The following is a 22,467-nucleotide window of genomic DNA, read 5'->3' as shown; positions in this document are numbered from 1 at the left end:
ATATGTCCTGAATTAGTGGTTTAGTATAGATCTTTGAATATAAAGTTCTCCAAAGGATTTTGGCCCAAGTAATTTATATAAAGCATGTTAAGTGAAGGAGTATATATTAACAAGGTGTAACTGTAACAGTAGTAGTAGTAGTTGAGTGTAGGTATGGGTGTGTCAGTTTGCCTATCCGTGTGTGCACACAGCTGGGCAGACTACCCTCCAAGCGGCGGGCCCCCACGTTACACCAGTCAGCCCAGCCTCTCCCCAGAGTACGAGAGACCGCCTCCATATTATTACCCCGGGCCTGGGTAAGTAGATGCTGCTCTGCACAACTTGTGTGGCTGTTGGTTTGTCTGTCTGGCTGTTTCTGGTAGTAGGTGTTTTTTTTTTTCTAGATTGTGTAATTGGAATTTGTTCTGGAATTGCAAGGTTTTTCTTTCTTTTTGGCTGCTTATGATTTATTTTAATAGTTTCATGCTGTTCTACAAAAAGAATGATATCTCGAGGATGTTACATGCATTTCCAAAATAATATCCTTGTTTTGCTCTGAATTATCCTATTCCACATGAAGCATTCCATCACTACCGTTACCTTGTCTGAGTTTATATCATAAACATTAAACAATGTAGTCAAAGTAAATGGATTTTGCAGGACATCTTTTTATTTTTTTACATGTAATTAAATATTTTGTTTTGTGCATTGACATGACATGACATGCTTCAGACAAGGTATTAATGCATACACTTATCTGGAGCATGACCATTATACTATAGTTTTAAGACAATTGGTTAGGAACACACCACTATAAATGTAACTGCTTTGAGAGATATATAGAAAAGGTTGATCCATAAAAGTTGTACATGGCTTGAGATTACTTCTGAAAGTATTAACACAATAATTTAGCAACAAAATGATACGGCTTAATGAAAATTGACAAGATGAGACATTGAATATTAAATGCATTTTCATGAGTGAAGAACATATTGGATGTCAATAAGAGGGGGCCATATTCATCAGTTAACATAGCTCTCACGTTATTGCTGTGTGTTTACAGTTGACAAGGAATATGATTTTTGCCTACGTCATTATGTTACACCTTGTAACACTTGGCAAGTTTATGGACAAAGCAAAGTGGGAAGATTTTTAAATTAAATTGATTCCAATAAATGTTACCCTAAGCAATAAAGCTTTCTTACTGTTGCTCCTAGATCACTTACATTTGTATACCAGTATATATAAATGAGTATGCCTCTCTAATGACTGTATTTTGTCCGTATTTTATGTTCATATGGAATTCAGCAAGACATGTATTGTTTTTATTAGCTTTTTTTACTTTGTTGCTGGAGGTAAAATTTCTTGATACAGTTTGCATTTAAAATTTATATTTGTATTGATGTTAAATAGTACAATCAACTACTATGCCTAGTGATGTCCCAGGGTATAAGACTAATCCAGGTATTATATATATTGCTCGTGGAACATATACAAGTTGAATAATACTGAGAGAGCGGATCAATCAAATGACTTTTATGTGTATTTGAAGTTGTGCACTTGGTAATGAGAGGTTAGTTTAAAATGTTGACCACCAGAGAATTGGAATGCATGGGGTAGCAAGCATGGGAGCATGGGTGTTGCACCTTTTTGTTTAGTGGTGTGTTGGCAATCATTCATGAATTAATTACATCTGTATCCTTGCAGTAAATAAAAAAAAAATTATTTATAAAATTCCTTCAGTATATAGTACTGGTTATCAATAGTCTTATGTTAGGGTTTAACAATCTTCTAAATTATGCTGGGTTGACTTTTCAACAGAAAATGGATAAACCCCCTTACCAGAAACCAGCTCTCTCTATTTGTTTCCAACTTGTAGATTTTTCTGTAGTCAACAGATTCAAGCTACAGTACAACTCGACTGGAGTGGTCAATTTGGGCTTGGCCTCGTTTGATTGAACCCATTGCAGTGAAAGATTGGCATGAATTACAATTATGACTGGAATTATTAAATTTATTTGGTTGAACATGTTTTGCACATGCAGTATTTTGATAAAAAAAAAAAAAAATTTACCCGCACATTACAAATAAATCTCCACTTACATCTTAGACCTCCCTTGACTAGAATTTTGAAGTTTTCTACTGTTATATCAATGTTTATAATTCAATTCAAGTGTACACACCATTTGAAGAGTCCCACTAAATATCATTATTAAATCAAATTTAATGTTTAAATCGTGTAGAGTACAGACAACCATTTGCTTTCTGAGCAATACTGAACGGAGCCTTGCCAAAAAAAAATACAAACTGTGCTCAAAAAAAGTAAATACTGGTACCTGTAGTTAATTCATAATTGTTTAGATGGTATGGGTGGTAGAGGTTGGTATGGAGTTTTGATGTAGGGATTGATGCTTTTCTCAAAAACAACTCTGTCCGTTGACTTTTCATCTCCTCACTTGTGCCTGTATCACTCTCAGACCATTATCTACACTATACCTTAGCTATATTAATTGTGTTTATATTATGTTTTTATCAGTTTCCCCTTAAAGAAGAAAATCAAGATAGTGTTAGGCTTAATGGTCTGAAAGTTTTTTTTATTGGTTTTCACTGCACACAACTCCTTTTGGGATCCCTCTTTACCTGCTTTAAGCTCTACTTCCCAGAGTAATTACAGAATGCTTTCTCTTGGGTTTATTTCTTATTTAAGCCATTACTAATATATTACCTACATTAGTAGCTGACACAGTGTCAAGATGTTCCTAAATTTGTATAGGTGTAGGAATATCATGCGAGTGAATGCTTGAGTGCCACACCACAAACAAATCAAACCATGGTCAGTGGACTTGTGAAGGATGTGTGGGTGTGGATGAGAGATACTCGGCTAGTACCTACTAGTACTTTGGGAGCCGGTCGGCCGAGCGGACAGCACATTGGACTTGTGATCCTGTGGTCCTGGGTTCGATCCCAGGCGCCGACGAGAAACAATGGGCAGAGTTTCTTTCACCCTATGCCCCTGTTACCTAGCAGTAAATTAGGTACCTAGGTGTTAGTCAGCTGTCACAGGCTGCTTCCTGGGGGTGGAGGCCTGGTCGAGGACCGGGCCGCGGGGACACTAAAGCCCCGAAATCATCTCAAGATAACCTCAAGATATACCTAGGGCAGCACTACCTGGCCAACCGAGCCTTTCCGGCTTTCCCCCACAGCCTGCTGTAGAGTTGGTTGGCTCCTTTCCCTTCTGGGAGTTTGGGTTTTTCTAGGCAGGCCTCCTTTCCTCCCATGGTACAAGTCATCTCAGAATTGGTGGTCTCTGGCATGGTATTCGGTGGGTTTTTTGCCTTTTTCTGGTCCTGATTCTGGATGTGACGGACCTCTGGTTTATCCTTGACCTTTTGCAGTTGAACCGGTCCATTCCCTGCCCCCCTTCTTTCCGGATGACCACTCTGTCCCAAGTCCATATCACTTAGCACTTTCACACTGCGATGCATCCCCCTGGAGTCACTCATTTTTCTCCCGATTCCAAGCGAGTGACTCTTGCTTGAGTCGTGCATTAAAATATTTTTAAAAAATTCAATTTTTATCTGATCATCTTCGGGGTTGTTTCAAAATGAGCGCCATTGTCTTCCAGTTTTCTTTCATATGCCACATGGCATCATGGGTCGTCCGGCCATGTGGTAGGCCTATTTTTTTTACATTGCCGCGCTCGTGACCTCTAGGCCATCCTCTCGCGTTCCAAACTTGTGCACTTGGTGGCTATTATTGGCAGTTATATTTGTTTCCATGTCTTTTCAACACATTTATATCCACTATACGATGGATCATGGTCAAGGGCGGAGCAGTTCCACGCTGAAAGGAGCGAAGTTTGAACAGTGATGAAATATCTTGCAAGCAAATTTGCATAAATCTACATTTCTACGAAAGAATTGAGTTTGGATGAAGGCACAATGTCATGACGTGGCCGATTATCTTTCAAGGTTTATAATCCAAATAAGCCGGATAAGTATGGAGTAAAACTGTACATGCTTGCTGAGTCAACATCTGGCTACATACATGACTGAAGTGTATGCCAGAATTGGTAAGACAACAATAGAGATGGTTTTGGGGTTCATTGAGCCCCTAATGTACAAGTTATATCATCTGTATATGGATAACTACTATAACTTGGTCAACCTTACAGAAAAGCTTCGTGAACATGAGGTTTACACATGTGGAACCATCAGATTGTAGCGTGGCGCACCCAAGGATCTGCAACTGAAAGCAAAGAGTAAAATTGCCTTGGATACAACCCTATTCTGCCACAAGGATAATACATTTATAATCCTGTGGAAAGACAAGCGAGTGGTCTCGTTCCTCACAAACTGTCACAATGCTTACACACAGGAAGTCGAACGAAGGAAAAGAGTTCGGAAACGTGACGGAACATCTTCAGTGCAACAAGTAACTGTAAACAAACCAAATGCAATATGTGACTACAATTGCTTCATGAAAGGTGTTGATCACTTTGACCAAATGGTAAAATATTACCATTTCACACGAAAATGTCACTAGTGGACCAAAAAAATAACCTTTTATTTTCTGCAAATGGCTCTCCATAATGCATTTGTATTGTAAAAGAACTACAGCAGTGATCCCAAGAAAATGACCTTGCTCCAGTTTCAGTTTTTCCAGTTTCAGGGACCAGTTTTCCTGGTCCCTGTTGAAGTGGGGAAACTGATGAGTGGCCTCTCAAAAATAACACCATGGCACATGCTCCGGATATAAATGATGATGCAAGTACTTCTGATGCCGGCAGTGTTTTGGGTGTTCCGGGTGTGGCAATGGGTGTACTCCAGCGGGTAACGCTTCAGCGACTTTAGGCGTTGCTGTGGGTGGAGCGCGTCCATGTTTTGTACTTTATATGCATATGTCTTTGTTGGGAATATTATTGTGATCACAGTGATACCAAAATGAATGATGTAGAACAAGTTTGGACTTGACAAACCTGAAAAGAGTAGCAACATGTTCGCGTTGTTTGGCGCGCTCGGCTAACAATCGACAGTTTTTACTTGGTGCAGGTCTCATGCCGATTTTGGTGACATTTTATATATATGTTACTCTAGAACATTATATTGAGAACACATTGATATCAAAATGAAACACGTACATTGAAAATTAAGGTCGGAACCATGAAAAAGAGTATTCAATTTTCAGTAGGGGTGTAGTCGATGTGCCATTAGGCGTGCAGTAACAGGTAACACTTCGGCAACTTCCCACGTTGCTGCAGGTGGGGCGTGCCTATGATTTGTACTTTATATGCATATGTCCATGTAGGGAATTTTATTGCGATCACAGTGATACCAAAATTAACGATGTAGAACAATTCTGGAATTGACAAACCTGAAAAGAGCATGAACATTTCATCGCTGTTCGGCACGCACGACTAACGATCGCCAAAGTTCTTTGTTCGGTGTATAATACTGAAGCAAATACTTTCACTGAGTATTTGTTTCAGGGAGCCACAAGGGGCTTCCCTCAGAAAATCAGCATTGATGTAATGAAACACCATTTTCTGGGTGAGCCCAGATGGCTCCCTGATCCCTTCCCTCCCTACCAGCTCATCTGGTGGATACCTACAGCTGCTCCAGAACTAAGAGCTCAGGTCCTGGCAGCTGGTGAGCTATCCCCACTTCCCCCAAATGAGTGGGGAAGGATGGGCAAATGAGCTCACGTTAGTTCCAAGAGAATTCAATAATTTGTTTACACAGTTGTGGGAGTTTCTTCCCCCTGGATTTGAAGTTTTGGTTTCTCTTAAATCCTGCAATAGTTTTTGACTGACTTTCTGGTTTGCTTTCCCTGTGGGCTGGTGAAAATAAATGTCTCGGCTGCACTACACTACACACTCCCTGCGCCTCTGTGATGGGGACCGGGTTCTGGTTCCCGGTAGATTTGTAGAACTCTATGGCTAATGTGACTCAGTAGAGGGTAACCATTTGAACATACAGCTTCAAGAGACCACTGGGGCTTGTGAAGAAATTGGCATTTTTAGAGAATATTATGACCAAAACAATTGGTCATATTAGTCTTTTTATTGAAGTACTGTAGCACATTACACAGTGTGTTGTGTTGTGTAAATATTGTAGTGTTGATAGTCACTTAAAATTGGTTACCCTGTACTGTAATGTTTTAAGTATTACTCTGAATATTGCTGGCCTTATTCAACAGTTTTGAGTCTTAAAATCAGTAAATTGTTAGATTAATTACAATACATCTTGGCCATGTACAATTTATTAATATTTACGATGACCTTTGTTATTTATCTCTTCAAAATTCACATTTGTACTACTGTAGTAATTAATCTGCAAATTGTGAAAATTGTGTACTAGACATGTAGGGGCTCTATAGTAAGCTATTGATTACTGCATCAGATGAGTGTATGTTTCTTGTACAGTATTTAGGAATGAGTGTGTGTGAATGTAAGTACCATATGTACATACAGTACTGTAGATGTGTGATACAAAAAATTATACCATGTAACCTTATCTATTCCTACCTCAGTTATTCAGATTTCCTGAATATCCTAATAATATCTAATTTGGTTAAATTTGTTGTTCATATGGATGTATCTCCAGATGAGCAAGAAATGGAAGTGTTTCCTTGCATGACTTGATGATTCACTGTTTGTGGATGATACTAAAATACTGGGAAGATAAGACCTAGATGACTTTCATGCCCTTCAAAATAGCCTTCACTAAAAAAGTAAATGTATGGAGTAAAATAAGGCAAATTAAATTCATTGTGGATAAATGTTATGTATTAGTGTGCAGAATAGGTGAAAACGAGCCACATTCGATCTACAAATTGTTGAAAGACGATCTAAGGTTAGATCTAATCTAACTGAAAGTGATCTAAGGGTAATTTTAGAGGAGAGAAATTATCACGAGAGGAAGAGAGGAACACACACAAAGAGCATAGTTAACCTGAGCTATGCTTGCCAGTTTCAGAATTGCTTTATAATTCAAGGATGGAGAAATGCCAGATATAGCATGATATGAGACCTGGATTTAATGTACATCAATCATATTTCAAAAAGCATATCAAATTATAAAAAGGGTAGACACGTGCTACTATTAAATGGCTCCCAGACCTAAAGAAACTAGAGCCAAACCAAGTAAACAGATGAAACACGTGATATGAAGAATGCATAAATAATTACAGGATTTGACAGAGATAATGAATTTGTTAAACCTGTAACTTTGAGAACAAAAGGTCATAGATTCAACTAACATAACAAAGGTGTAAAAATGTACAATAGCTATTTTGCAAAGTCACATGACAAGGATTATAGGAAAGACAAGTCACCATGAGCGTAGCTCTTATCCTGTCATTATGCACACAAAAGTGTGTGAAACCTTAGTCGGTCAGTTTAAATGTTTTCTCAAGTTTTTACACGACAAGAAACACCATTCACATTTACAGTATATAGTGTTCCTCACACAGTTTTCTTCTCTATCCAGTACCCTAACTTTACCTTTATCCACATTCACTTTTAAATCTTCTCACACAGTAAAATGTTTAACTGTTCTGTATAAATCTTTCATATTGCTAAAAGATCTATATCATCTAAAAACATCAAATTTAGCTTACTCCATTTTTAATTTTCCTACCTTGACCTCCCATATGACCTTGTCTAGGAATGTATTGAGCCATTAGGGTGACCTCACTCAACCCTGACACATGTATTCATTAATATCAAACAGGTACATCATGCATATATACTTTTCACAGCAATTAACAACTCTGCTAAGTTGTTTGTGTATCATTCTTTAACCTCTGCCTCTATTTTGTCAATTTTCGAAGACGATAAATTACTTGTACATATTTTAAAATCTTTACTGGTATACCTGCTTTACAACCTGTCTTGAATGCAAAAATTTGAGTCACACACCCTCTTGCACCACAGAACCAATATCACTCATCAGTGATAAACTGTCAAGTTTCCTGTACTCTCCTAATCACTATTATGCTGTACACTTGGCCCACTACACTTGGTAAACTAAATTTAGCTCCCAACATGACTCACTACACTTGGTAAACTAGTGCAGATATAATTACTACATTCTTTCCTCTGGTCTTAAAGCAAAACAATTCTGGATCATCCAATCTTTAGGCACAGTACCCCTATCTTATGCCTTTTAATATAATTAAATTAAAATGTCAATTTATTTTTTCCCAGGGAATATATTTGACATTGACATCCTGACAGTTGTATAATGCTTTTTGACTAAACATTATATTATTTATATATTTTGTATTGAATATACTGTATTCACGCAGGTTTGTGTTGCCAAAGGTTTTACTTTCTTGCAAAATTAATCATATTAATGTTTTTTAAGCTTTTGTGGCAGTTAATCAGCAATAGTTATTAATCAGTGCTTTTTCATAATATAAATAAATGATTATGGTTGTTTTAAACAGGTGCTTTTAATAAATGTAGCATTGCAAACTAACATTCTTATCAATTAACAAAAATGCACACTAACAAATCTTGCTTCTTTGAGCACCTACTTTGCAGGAATCAGTCTCGGTCTTCGTTTTTTCACAATCTTTAATATAACGATTTAGTATAGAGGGAAGCTGATCAGTTTAGATTTAAGTAATACAAGTTTCTGAGCTATTCTACTCAGTAGTTCACTAAAGCAAGAATTCCTTGTCTTGGGGTGGTCCAAGTTAAGGCAGGTCAACAAACTATTGGCACAGCAATGAGCTTTTCACACTTTAACCTAACAGGTTTTACTGGTGCTATGGAGACTCTGGAGTACTGAAAGTACATTTAAAAAATATCAAATCTGTTGTAAGCACTAATTCAGAGCGTTTGCACACTGCCTGTTGCCCCAACTAGTCACTGCCACCAGCCAGCAACACCCGATACAAATAATGTGGTCTACTGACTTGAGCTTCCCTCACATTCTGTATAATTGGCCCATCCTGGTTTTTTAGCATTCTTGGTATTTATACTCAAACTTATGTTGCATTTTGCATTGTACCGATGCTATTACAAGATGTTTCTCGTATATGTATAGAAGTTGTGTGTGTGTGTCTTACACTATTCATTTGATGGAATTTTTAGACTTGCCTTCTCTTTTTCTGGCTCGGTTCGTGCCTTTAACAGCAATTAATCTTATAGTTTACCACTTCATTGGTGAGCATTTGGTACTAGAGGTAATAATCTTAATACCAGAGGTCATCTTTTAGAACCTTCACACATGCAGGATTGGTTTTTGGAATTACTCTTATAGAATTTTAAGGCAGTTCTTCCATAAATACTGTCTACTCAAACTTAGACAACTGACATGTTCACTGAAATAGGAAATACAGTAAACAATACAGCAAATGTCTCTGCAAACTATCCAACCCCCTAGCAGCATCTTCCCCCACCAAGTGGCACCACCATGGGAGCCGCCAGCTCCCATGGCAGGTGCCTTGAGTGGGTGGGTGACAGGTATTGGGAGTGTTTATGGGAGTGACGTTCTGGGAAGGTGACAGTTGTTAAGAGCTTCCACAAGTCCTCAGTGACCCATCAATTTGCATGATTTGAAAAAGACCCGGTTGTGTTTACACTGTTGGTGGAGTGGGGTCCATGGGCTGGCAATAGGAGGGTAGGGGGAGGTGTTTACTTTTGAGACAAATTGCAAAATGGCTGACCACCAGTAGAGTCCACACATATTTTAATTTATTTTTTCGTGTAATAAGACTGTCAATTCAAAAACAGCTAACTTTGACAAGCAGGATAACTCCATCATGCAAGGAAAATAATATGCTGTGCTTTTTATATTATGTCTCAAAAATATTGATTTTGTGAGGATTTTTTGTGGAATGAGAGCGCATCTCCCATTTATAGCGTTAGCCCTATGGAAAATCTTGCTTCACATTCCGAACAACTGCTTTACAAACACATTCTAAGAGCATAACTTGTTCTTGGTTAGGGAACTGCCTCTACTCCTAAATCTTTTGCATTGCCTTGTTTCCCAGTAGTGTGGATTGACTGTTTTATATGGTTTCTATTTTAATGTTTTCATTTTTTCTATAGTGCAGTAATTGGAACTTATTCTCATTAAACATCATGTTATTTTCTGTGGCCAATTGTAAGACTTGTGTAACATCGAATTGAAGGTTTGCTGTGTCCTTTATAGTGTCTACTTGTATGAAAATTCTAGTGTCATTTGCAAAGGATGATGAACTATAGTTTGTATCCTTGACTATGTCTGATGTGAGGATGAAAAGAAGTACAGGAGCAAGCACGGTACCTTGAGGGACTGAGCTTTTCATGGTGGATGATTAAGATTTTACTCTGACTATTACACTCAGGGTTCTGTTCATTAGAAAGTTTAAGATTCATCGCCCTACTTAGCCAGTAACACTTTGTGTACATTTTGTGTGCCCATGATGTTCAAAAGTATGCTGTTCTGTAGGCAGTGTTTGCAAACTTGTCCTGGGATAGTATTTGGGCACAGAGGTTTTGGAGGTCGAACAGGGGTCCTGGTGGCCTGGTATCTTGTTAAAATTCTCTAGCCCTGGCACCTTTGTGGGGCTCTAAGTCGTGTCTCTCGGTCAAGTGTGACTTCTGCGATGCGTTCTACTCCCTGTTAAGTGCCCATGTGTTTTCCTTTGCCATGGGTAGTTAGCTATAGAGGGCTGCAAGTTGCTGCCCAAGAAAACCAGCATTGTATGTAATGAAACACCAATTTCTAGATGGCTCTTGACACCCACCCTCCTTCCAGATCGTCAGAGGGTTTGGTACATCTGCCATAGAACTGAGGGTGGAGAGACTGGCTGACCATTAGGCTGCCTCCTCCCCCCTCTCCTAAGCAAATGGGGAGGGTAAATGAGTTTGCACTATAAATTGCCTTCCACACTTCTGTGGAAGTAAACATTCCTTTCACCTGGATTGCATGGGTCTCGACCCGCGGACCCTATGAGTGTGAGGCTGTAGCACTTTCAACTCGGCTATGAGCAGTCTTAAGATTTAAAAAGAGTCTTTCAAAAGAAAACTAGTTTGCACTAATTTTGAAAGAATTCAATCTTTTACATAGAGAAATTTTGTTCGCAGTTTTAGAGGCTGCAAAGTATATTGAAGCCAGCAGTGTTTTTGACTCGCTGACTTTCTGGTTGCTTTCCAATGGTGACAAATAATTAAATGTCACAAGCCCCTGCACCTTTATGAGAGGGGGGGGGGGGCCAAGGTTCTGGCACTGGTCCCAAGTAGGCCGATAGAATTCCACAGCTGATGTAACCTAGTAGAGAATATACTATCAGTATATGATAGCTTTAGGAAGCCACCAGGGCTCATCCAGAAACTTGCTTCATTACATTCAATGCTGGGGGTTTTCCCAGTCCATCTTATTATTATTAATATTAAATTTATTGAATAATTGCTTGATAATTTGTTAGGCCTATTAAGAGTATTAATGTTTGCACTTTTATGAGCTTGTGATCTGAGTATGTGGTATCTTGAGATTGTAATACTGTATCCCTAATTATTTCTTCATTGTTTGTGAAAATGAGATTTAGCCTATTTTTGGGCCTAGTTGGCTCTGTTATCTGATGGTTGAGAGAAAATTTGTCACAAAATCTATGTAGTTTTTTTACTTGTAGTTGGGTATGTCCAGATAGACTTCCTGGTGTTTGCTATTCTTGCTTGCTATTCTCTATCTTAAACTAGGCAGGTTGAAATCTCCAAGGTAATATCTGGTTACTGGGTTTGCCAGGCTATTGAGTGTATTCTTTATTGCTTATCTGTTCTGTTAATTCCTCAATCATTGCATCTGGTGGTTTGTATATTAGAATAATAAGGAAGTTTAATGTCTCTTAGTTTTACTCTAAATACCTCTGTCACCTCATTTGTAGAGTTAAGGAGCTCCAAGCATATAAGATTCCCTCTACCTACTCCTCCATGTGACCTATTTGCCCTGGCACATCTATTTAGATTATATTCTGGTATCCAGATCTTTCTATTTATGAATTACCATGTGTAGGTTTCTGTGAGAGCTTCATATACAGTACTGCATTTGACTCGGTGAGGTCATTAATGAATGATACAGTACCTTATTTTTTCCCTTTGTTTTTAGTAGTATTCCTGACTGTCCTTCATGGTCTCCTGTCCCTCGATAGAATCTGTGGTGAATCAAATACCTTTGATATTGTTCGCCTAGTGTGCTTTTGTTCTCGTATTGACATCCCTAGTGATACTTACCGCGTTTTGGATAGCTTGCACATTTGACGGTGCTACATAGCCTCGCCGTCTTGGTGCCTCCTTTTGAAAATTACTTACTTCTTTAGTCGTAGTATGTTGGAAAAGATGAATGAGGTTATTATTTTTGGTGTATTTTGACCGGAAGATTTTTTGGGGAGGCCCCACCATGTGCAGGTTTATCGGATTTGCTCTGGACAGTACTGGCTGTTACAGTGCTGTTGCCTGTCGTAATTGTTGCTCTATTATGGGGTGTAATTGTACAGTAAATGTGACTGGTATGCAAATGATGCTTTCGGCCAGTTCCAGTGTCATACATTCCCTCTGTTCCACCTTTTGAAATCACCTTCCTTTGGGTCTAAAAAAAATTTGTTGACTTGCCTCCACAGGTAATTTCCTGTTTGTCACTCATTATGTATCATTTTGTGCCTTTCACATGATAGTCTGAGCAGCTAAGGTAGCATTTCTTTTCTTCGAGTGAGGTTTTGCACGTTTGGATGATTTTCTGATATGAGACTTGTACATAAAACTTATCACTGTCAGGTGATATTTAGCGCCCTCTGATTTTGCGCATTTGATAGTGCTATATAATCTTTCTGGTTTGGTGCCTTCTTTTGATAATTAATTACTTTATCATTGTCAGAGTCTTCTGTGTCATGCAATAAATAATTGCAAATACTTGTTTATCTCATCATCTTTAAGTGATGCCTGGGCATGAGGTGCATGGGTATGCTGTGAGCTGCTGCTCATGTGCTACCCATGGTTGCTGTGTTAGTACTGAGGCCCTCACACCCAGGAGGGTGTGAGGGCACTCACACTCATGATTTTTTTCCAAGATGGCATCTGTTTACTGGAGGCTTGAGGAGGTGGTTATTGAGCCCTATGAACCCACAGGAGTTTTGAAGACCAAAAATCAACCCTGGTTGATAGCAGTTGAATGGTTAAGCAAGTCGCTTGCTCCAATGACGTCGCTTGTATACCATCTTTACTGATCTTCTACAGTGTGTTTTGGGGCTTTTGTTTGTGAGCTAGCTAGTTGAAGGTAATATGTTAGTCAGGTGCCATCTGGGGGTGGTGGTGGTGGTGGTGTGTAGAAGTAACCAGGTAGTGGGCAGTAGGAAGTTTGAGAGATCATCTTATGATGTGGTTAGCACTCAGTCTATTTACCATTTATGGATTTTGTTTGAAGCTGAACTTTACAAAACTTCAATCCTTCAAGGTTGGAGTGAATATTGTTTATCTCCATAGCACCAGTATAACCCAAGAGATCTTAAGCCTAGCCTCTCCTGTACTCAGGAGGTTCTTGCCCTTAATAGCAGCAGAGTTGTTTGTTCAGGAAACTGCTTTTTATTTGTGAAAAAAAATCATTTACAGTTCTTTTGTACTTGAATATTTTCTAGTCCACATTTATCCATTTCAAGTGTCTAATTTGACATATGGAAATTTGAGCAACCAAGATTTTTGTTCTTGCTACCCAAACTCTTAAAATGTGTGTTTTGAACCTTAACATTAATTATCATTTTCATCCATGTTGAGACATCTCCTCTTCTTCCTGTATGGCTTAACCAGACTTGCTGGCACACACTTGTTCTACTCACAAATAATGCAATAACCAGAGTAAAATTAATAAAAATGCTTTGAATAATGAGAGGTTGACTACTAATATATGCAGGACAGGTGTGTAGTGTGGCTAGGCCTGGGCCCATCCATAAAAAAGTTGTATCATACTGTGTGTATTATATACAGTTTACACAAAGAAATTAAAAACCAAGATTATTTAACACTTTTGGTCTTCATTTTCTAAAAGATAATATGGTGCAAGAGGCCTAACCCCATGATGTGTGTGTGTTGCAAAGACATTACCATTATATGTACAACCAGTAATAAAAACAAATGTTTATATTTGGATTTTTGGGGTCTATCTTGTTTAATTTTTAAATTTAATTTAATTTCTAATTAATTTTTAACAAGAACAAGATTAGCTCTTTCCATAGGTAACATGAAAAATAATTAATAGAATTTTAAGGTGTTTGCGATAATGAGGTGTGGATGTTTAGGAAACACTGTACATTACAGTAACAACAATGGCAAATTATAATTGCCATGTTATTTCAATTTGAGTTAATGCCTGTCTGTAAAACTGTTAAAATAATGCATTGAGAAGTGTGACCTTTAAAATTTGAATGTTATTCTAATGGATATCTTAAAAATTTGGAAGGATTTTGCTATCGGAATAGTTCAGAACAAGGATTGCGTGGGAAAAATTATTGTTGGTAACATATCTTTCCCTCACTGCATTGGATAAAAGATGCTAGTTTGTTGAGTCCCACACAAAACTCTAGTATTTAATTATTTGAATTATTTGATCAAAATTTAGATAGTCTATTCAGTGATTAGTTATTAAAGTTCAACTTCAAACTTGAATATTTAGCCAGCTCAGTTGGGTGAAGTTTATTTTTAAATAATTTCTTATTTATGAACATCACTGAATGGACTAAATAATATTTATGAATTGATAATTAATTGTAGTTTAATTTGTCTATACAACAACTGTTAAGCAAATTAAATGGAGGTAGAACTGTAAATTTCTCGGCTTGAAATGTGCAACATCGAGGCTTAGTTTTCTCTCAAATATCCAATATGGCCATTTGGTGTTGGCGTAGGTTTCTGGAACAAGGCATTAACCCTGTACTGCTCCTACTGGCAATTCCACTGTTAGAATCACGATACTGGTATACAATTAATAAAATTATAACCTCATTGATTGTTCATTTAAATTGAGTTTTGAAAAAAACATCACAATATGCATGGAATCAGTGTCTACATAACCCTGGGCAACATGGGTTCAGAACAGGGTGCTCCTGCCAGTTCAAAATTCCAAGACCACTGTGACTTGGTCTTAGATGTCATAAAAGACAAACAAAATAGTGTTGTAATATACACAGATTTTGCTAAAGCTTGGGCAGATGTGGACCATGGTGTTATTGCACATAAAATAAATAATAAATAAAATAAACAGCACCCAAAGCGTAATAGTTAACAAAAGTAAAATCTGAATCATCCACCGTGAAATGCTCAGTTCCTCAAGGTTCTGTGTTTGCTCCAGTACTTTTTCTCATCCTCATATCAGACACAGATGCAAACTGTAACACCGTATCATCCTTTGCAGATGAAACTAGGAGTTTCATAAGAGCAAACAATATAGAGGTGACAACAAACCTCCAATCTGAAGACCTAATCAAGTCTTTCAATGGGCTACAAAAAATATGATGCTTAATGAGGATAAGTTCTAGTTATTGGTCTGTGGGGAAAAAGAACTAAAATATCAAAATAGAAACCTCTTACAAAATGGTCAAACCACATTATTGGAAAAAAAAAGCGTAAAAGATTTGAGTAATGTCAGAAGACCTTTTAAAAATCACAACAAAGTAGCTGTCACAACTGGAAGAAAAATGACAGGTGGATAACAAGAACCTTTCAAATGAGATCCTGTACCATACCAATGATACTTTAAGACACTGCTGCTCTCTAGCATGGAATATTGTTGCACACTAACTGCCCCCATTTAAAGCTGGAGAAATTGTTGAACTGGAGAGCATGCAAAGATCTTTTACTACTACAATAAATTCAATGAAACATCAAAATTATTGGTACTGCTTAAACATTTTAAATCTGTATTCTCTAGAGTAAAAGTTGAAGGGGGAGGGGAAGACAATAATTTTCACTTGCAAAATATTGTACTAGAACCCGTTCCAAATCTATATACAGGATATAACACAGACCAGAAGGCATGGCAGGATGTGCAAAATAGCCCCCATTGAAATATGGGTTCATTAGACACACTGAGAGAGAACTGTCAGCATCAAAAGCCTGAAACTTTTCAACTCTCTTCCTCTACACATAAATGGCATAAGTGGCTGACCTCTCAGTGTTTAAAAGAGAACTTCATAAACACCTTTAAAGGATACCTGATCAACTAGGCTGTGGCTCGTACATCAGATTGTGGGCAGCTGCACTGAACACCCTGGTTGACTAGACCACCACCCAAGAGACTTGGCCAGAGACCTGGCCATGGGGACATTGATGCTTGGAATCAAGAGGTATATATATACCCAGTATCATTAATACTAGACAATCATATATTTATTTTTTGTCTTTTGTAATAAATATTACTACTTTATATAGTTGTTTTTATGAATTATTTATTGAATTATTAAATAAGTAAACAAATTTATTACACAGTTGAAATAAAGTGTGACTTTTGTGGATGGTCCAATTGTAGCTGCACAGTGTGAACATGTCTTGGAAATGTTAAGTTTCCTCCGAAATAATGCGACCTTTCATTACTAAAAGGATTTTCATTTTTTTTTTTTGTTGGTACTCCATTTTTTGTGAGTAGAAAAATGTCTGCAAGCAGGAGCAATCTGGCTAGATCAGGTAGGAAGAAAAATAAATATATTGAATGAAATTCAAAATGAATGTTGAAGAGTAGTATTGTCAGGGAATAGCTAACACCACACTACACAGTAGGCTGGCTGATTAGTGTGATGTTAGAATTAACACATTTCTATAACATTTTTATTTTCTGTTTTGTATTTAAATTACTTGCAAGGAGAGAGCTCAATTGTAAAGAAAATTGACAAATGCTCAATGGTTTCAGTTTGTTATATATCATGCACTTTGCAAGGATGAATGTGAACTACTAACAAGAAAAGTATAAAAATAGTTTGTTATATTTGTACAGTAGTAAGATCTTTGATTTTGTACTGCATTGCAGGAACATTAAAATGTGTGTGCTGTAATTGTACTATAAATGCTAAATGTTTAGATGTTCAGTATTTGTGACACTCCAGATAACGTCCCCAATGATATAATCCAGATTTTTGAGGATGTACTATATTTTTTTATTACAAGAATTATCTCTTAAGATAAGTCTTGTAGTAATTGTAATAAATTTATTTTTATTAATATGAAAAAAGGGGGGAATTTGATTATTTTAGCACAGTAAATATCAACACAAGATGTGTTCTGCATGCATGCAAAGAACTGTCAATAAACTAGGGAATGATGCTGCATGTGCTCTAATGCTAGGGATACTGATGATAATATTTACACTGCACAATTAGGTAATTAAAACATGAAAGAATGAAGCTTGCTGTTAAAATAACATTTTAATTGCACTTAATAAGGATTTAAGCTATTTGTATAAACTTCATTACTGAGCTGATTCCTGTGAGTTTTTTCTTTAAGATATAAGTAGAATAATTATGGGTGAAAGTCAAAATGCTGGGTTGCTTCTTGGTTGGCACTTTCTTTAGGCGGGCTGGATATGTTGAATATTGCAGGCCGCAGTATTATGGGGGACCTCCCCCTGGGACGGGGCCAGCTGCTGGGGGGATGCAGGTGCACCCGCCCCCTCCAGGCAACCCCCCGGCTGGGGCTCAAGGCCCCACAAACTTTCTTCATGGCGCTGCTTCTTGGAACCCACAACAGCGCACCATCAATCTTGGCGGCTGGAAGATCTCCCCGGCTTACTCTCGGGACGAATATGATGCATAGTGGCCAAGCATCCATCCGGCCCTCTGCACTGCTGTATGACACACTTCTTGTCCTCTGATCTCAACCTTTATTGTAGCTGTAATCATGATTTTTCTCATGGCTGCTATCTAGATATCTTGTGATGATTTACCTACATGTTGTTTGTTAATTACTGTATGCAAGGCATCCTTTGGTGGCTTTTAATATTTAGAATTTAAGCATAATTAGTTGTTTGTGTTAGGGTTATGTTTGTGTATAGCATGTCTCTAGTTTTTGCATGTAGCTTAATGGATAGAGAGCTTGCTGACATTACTGTAGTGTGATATTGAGCACCCCAGATCGCTTCGTGTATATAGATAATGTTAAGTTGGAAAACACAGCCTGAGTGACTTCTTCATTATGACATGTGACTTGTACAAAAAATTTATACATAATTTTTTCTTGCCTTTGTTAATGAATTGACCAGACTTATTTAATTGACCAGAGCACGACCGACTGCCCTAACCCACTGCACTAATCGACTAAACATGGACAGGTAATTCATCAGTTGTTGCGCAAATATTTGCCCGAAAAAGTATGCTATTTGTTCAGTAGTTAGCTGTGAGCAGGTCTATAATTTTGATGGTCTATAAATTTAATTGAGCAATGAAAAATATTTATTCTTAAAATCTGAAATTTATATATGCTGAAGATCTGCCTGCAGCTTGTAACACTAATGGAACAGTTTTTGGTGATAGTCGTGATCCAAGGCTCTGAAGTATGTGGACAATACTTCCACTCTCCATGTTTACATAAATCACCACCACCATTTGTTATCAACTAAGAGCTTTTACTCATGGGAGAGACAGCCTTGGTTTATGAAAATATATCTTGCTTTTGGATGTACAGTATGCTGAAAGGATTCTTTGTCATTTAGATTTATTTGAAATCTAAGTTTTAAGTTCAATAATTGAAATTTGTTGATTTAATAGATAACTGTTCTCTTTTTAATGTTTTTTATAAGAATGATTTTGACTTTAAATTTAAATATCTTGCAGTGGCCTTACAGTAATTATTAATTTTGACTGTAATGACATGTAGGAAATTTTTTTAATATGCACTTATCAGATAAATATGACTTCTTTATTTCATCTTTCAGTGATGCATAGAAGATACCAGGGAAAAAAGCCAATGGTTGATGATGTACCAAAGTGTTTTGATAGTTGGCCTTGAAACAAGACCGTGCTTTACATCACCTCGTCAATTACTCGCAACAAGGCATTTTAGCTCATTGAAAGCAACTTATCTAAATTTGTTCTAGTTATTAACAAAAATTTTATTCGCATCTGAAAAGATTTGTTCCAAGAACAATGAACATTCCATAAAGATTAAAAAGATCTTGACAGTCTTGTGAATTTCCAGATTAAAGAAAAGTTGAGAGGTTGCTGAAACCTTTGTATTGAAACATGATATCTCACTCTTTGGTGATATTGGTTGTTGTTTAGTAAACAAATAGCTGACTTGTATTCATAGAATTTCATACCTGTTAATCATCTGTGAATAACTGTATTAAAACTGCCAGTTTGTCTCCCTGTTAAGTGTGTAGATTTTCAGTGCTTAAACTAGTTTCACATAGAGAAACACTTTAAAGACTAGTGCAGAGTAGAAACTAGATTTCTCAAGGAGCTCAGAAAAGCTCCGAATGCAGTGATAGGATAATGCTGTTATGCGACTATGAAAAATATTCCAGTACTAGATTTTTGTGATTCTGCTGTGTTTTGAATTAGATATTGCTTTAACCTCATGTTCATTGGAAGAAGGAAGAACTGCTTAATGTTAGTAAGTTAATTGCTGGCAGTAAAATATGTGGTATTCAGCCTTTTCTTCATAATAACATTACCTCTTTAGGTCTGATTTAGGATATCCCAGGGGTGTCCACATGGGAGGGAATCTCTGGATCGAAATCTGAAAACACCATTTGAGTTATAACAAATTAATCTTTGCTGCAGACCAAGTGCTCTTCAAATATTCAAGAGTATATCATGGGTTAAAATAGTACATTTGAATTATTACATTAACAGTTTAGTAGATACTAGTTATGTTAATGTCCTCCAGTGGTGTTGATGTTTCTGGTCTTTATGTAGACATTTTCATAATGGACTCCATCACATGTGGATACAACAGTGTGCTTATTCAGAAGTTCTGGTTGAAGATTGTGATAAAATCACCAGTTTTGAGTTTTATCGTGGGAGGAATGTCATTTCCTTTCGAACTGTTGAAAGGTGAACTGTATTTTTCTTTCAAGGTTCATCACTGATGATCTTGTCACAACTGCTTTTAGTGATTGTATCCAGAATTAAGTAATCCTAGATATCATGATGTATGTCAAATGCTGCCATTTATAGAAGGCACATCCTTTACTTAGTTTAGGAAGTGACATTTGATACTATATTAGGCAGAGATTAAACCCTCCAACTAGTTTTCCGAGAGCAGATTTAAAATCCTACAAAACCATATTAATCCCATCGTTGTCTAGCTGTTTTAGGTGACTTTTGATGAGAGTATATTTAATTTTCAATAATATCTTGCTTTTAACTTTGAAGTAAGGCTTTGTAATTTTTGGACAAATATCAGTATGTGATAGTATAATATGGGATTAATAAAATTTAACATACTGTAGTTCCTTCAGTCTGTTGTAAGTAACTACTGAAAATCCTTCGCTATATAAAACGAGATCAAAATGTATATATGCCACAAGAATTATATGGTCTCTTATAAAATTTTAGGATTGAATATGAAGTGTACTCAAATTTAATGCTAAACTTTTATATAAATTTTATAAAACTGACTAGCAGCATTTATGATAGCAAAATTTTAAATGGCATCTCCAGAAAGAAAGCCAAGTTGGTAAAAAAAAAAATAGCACCAGCAGCTATCTTTTACTTTCAATAAATTATCTTAATTTTTTTGTAAAGAATACCTCAATCATCCAATTGTATATACTGTATTCTCTTGTAAAAATTGTACTTGTGTGGTGTCTTCACACATTCCACATATGATTGAGAGAATTAAATGTCAGTAATTGGTGAAGCCCTAACAAGACTACAATGTTGTATCTTGTAATTATACAACAGAAAAAGGTATTTCTTCTTGGGTTCATTTGTGGTTCAGTTGCTGAACATGGAGATACTGAATTTTTATAAGGATTTGCAGCCTGAGGATATTTTTTTCATTTAATTTGATAGGTTACATTTACTAATTCCAAATCATAGATAAATCAGGAAAAAGATTTGTCACCAGATTAGAAATTTACTTTACTGTGTTTTTAATGTTGACAGCCAAGTGGCACTTTATAATAAAATATTTAAGCAGAATAACTTTACCTATTGAAAAAATTGTCTCCCTCTCAGTGTTGATGCAAAGCTCTGGATAAGTGCACTACAGTATGTCATATTGCCTTGAGTGTTCAAGGAGAGCCATTTTCATAGTTTTAGTTTGAAGGTAAGAATGTGATTTGTATATTTCTTTATTTAATTTTACTATGTAGATCTAACTGTAAGACTGAAGCATGTTTATATTAAAGTTATTGTTTGAATCTGTCTAAAGATTTAAAAGTTTATTATTATTAATGTTCTGGAGAAGTAATAATCTGGTTTTACAGTCATCCAGTAGAAATTGGATTCCAAGAGAGACGTGAAACAAACATTTCTTAACCATGTTTGAATTTTAAAAACTGCAAATCAATTAAAAAAGACTTTTGGTATATGCTTCTTACAGCTATTGTGAATGGATGTGAATTGTGTAATCATATAGTTTGTTAAATGCCATACAAATATATTTGCTCATTAAGTTTAACTATTTATATAAATACCTAGTATTTCATATTCAGGATTTTTATGTGAAATTCACTGAGAGAGGTGCATAGCAAGAGCGAGCCTCCCATTGCAGGAAAGTTAGATATTGATGAAACAAATTCTTGCAATGTAGATGTTAGTGATAATGTTTATCATAAAATTTGTAAGCAATAGACGAAGTGATCATCTGTGTTATTTAGCAGTAAAATGTAGTTTCATGCCAAAATGGTTTACAGTATCTAATGCAGCAGCAAGTGATTGTTGTTCTCCAGTTGTGTGTTAATGAAATTCTAATAATTATATATATATATATATATATATATATATATATATATATATATATATATATATATATATATATATATATATATATATATATATATAATTATAATTCAGGTGTGAGAATGAGTGTTGGTCTCGTACTTTAACAAGTACCTGTGTCCTGTGTGATTTTTATATTATTCTGCAGTTTTCCTTGTCAGGTCCGAATAATACATGAACCATTTTTTAGGAATGTTTTCATTATAAAACCTTCAATTAAAAATCTGCCGTTAACAATAATCTTAGTTGTATTATGTCATTGTAAGACTGGTAAACAAATAACAGCATGGTTATAATAAAGTGCCAATAGAGCTCAAACAATTGAGAGAAAATATAGGCTACGGAAACATGCTTCAAAAGTGACAACTGCTATTTTGATCATGATGAACTATAAGCTGTTGTTATTTACTTGAGAAAATATGTACAGATGTTTTGTTAAAGTAACAGAACAAAACATGCAAATGGAATATAAAAATAATTATGCACTAGTGGTAAATTCCACATCTATTTGGTGCTGAATAGTGATCCATAGTAGATCAATCTTGCAAGTTCTTATTTGATGGATTGCAATTT

The 22,467-nt window shown here is 36.4% G+C and overlaps 1 protein-coding gene across 37 annotated transcripts in view; it reads left to right on the top strand.

The window, feature by feature from the left end:
• Nucleotides 1-22,083, top strand: part of LOC123768787 (prominin-1) — a 274,739-nt gene extending 252,656 nt beyond the window's left edge. For 18 of the 37 annotated variants that reach the window (XM_069317036.1, XM_069317029.1, XM_069317038.1 and 15 more), the window contains 3 exons: nucleotides 192-296; nucleotides 17,548-17,794; nucleotides 18,879-22,083. In XM_069317036.1, coding sequence (XP_069173137.1) covers nucleotides 192-296; nucleotides 17,548-17,761 — 319 coding nt within the window. In that variant the 3' untranslated portion in view covers nucleotides 17,762-17,794; nucleotides 18,879-22,083. Of the gene's footprint in view, nucleotides 1-191; nucleotides 297-17,547; nucleotides 17,795-18,224; nucleotides 18,276-18,878 lie in introns of all 37 variants that reach the window. The other 19 variants (XM_069317047.1, XM_069317046.1, XM_069317045.1 and 16 more) reach the window with 4 other exon arrangements.
• The last annotated feature ends 384 nt before the right edge of the window (nucleotides 22,084-22,467 follow it).

This window comes from Procambarus clarkii, chromosome 86 (assembly GCF_040958095.1).
Source record: "Procambarus clarkii isolate CNS0578487 chromosome 86, FALCON_Pclarkii_2.0, whole genome shotgun sequence".
Lineage (NCBI taxonomy): Eukaryota > Metazoa > Arthropoda > Malacostraca > Decapoda > Cambaridae > Procambarus > Procambarus clarkii.
The sequence above is the reverse complement of the archived record's forward strand: the minus strand, read 5'-3'. Positions and strand labels throughout refer to the sequence as shown.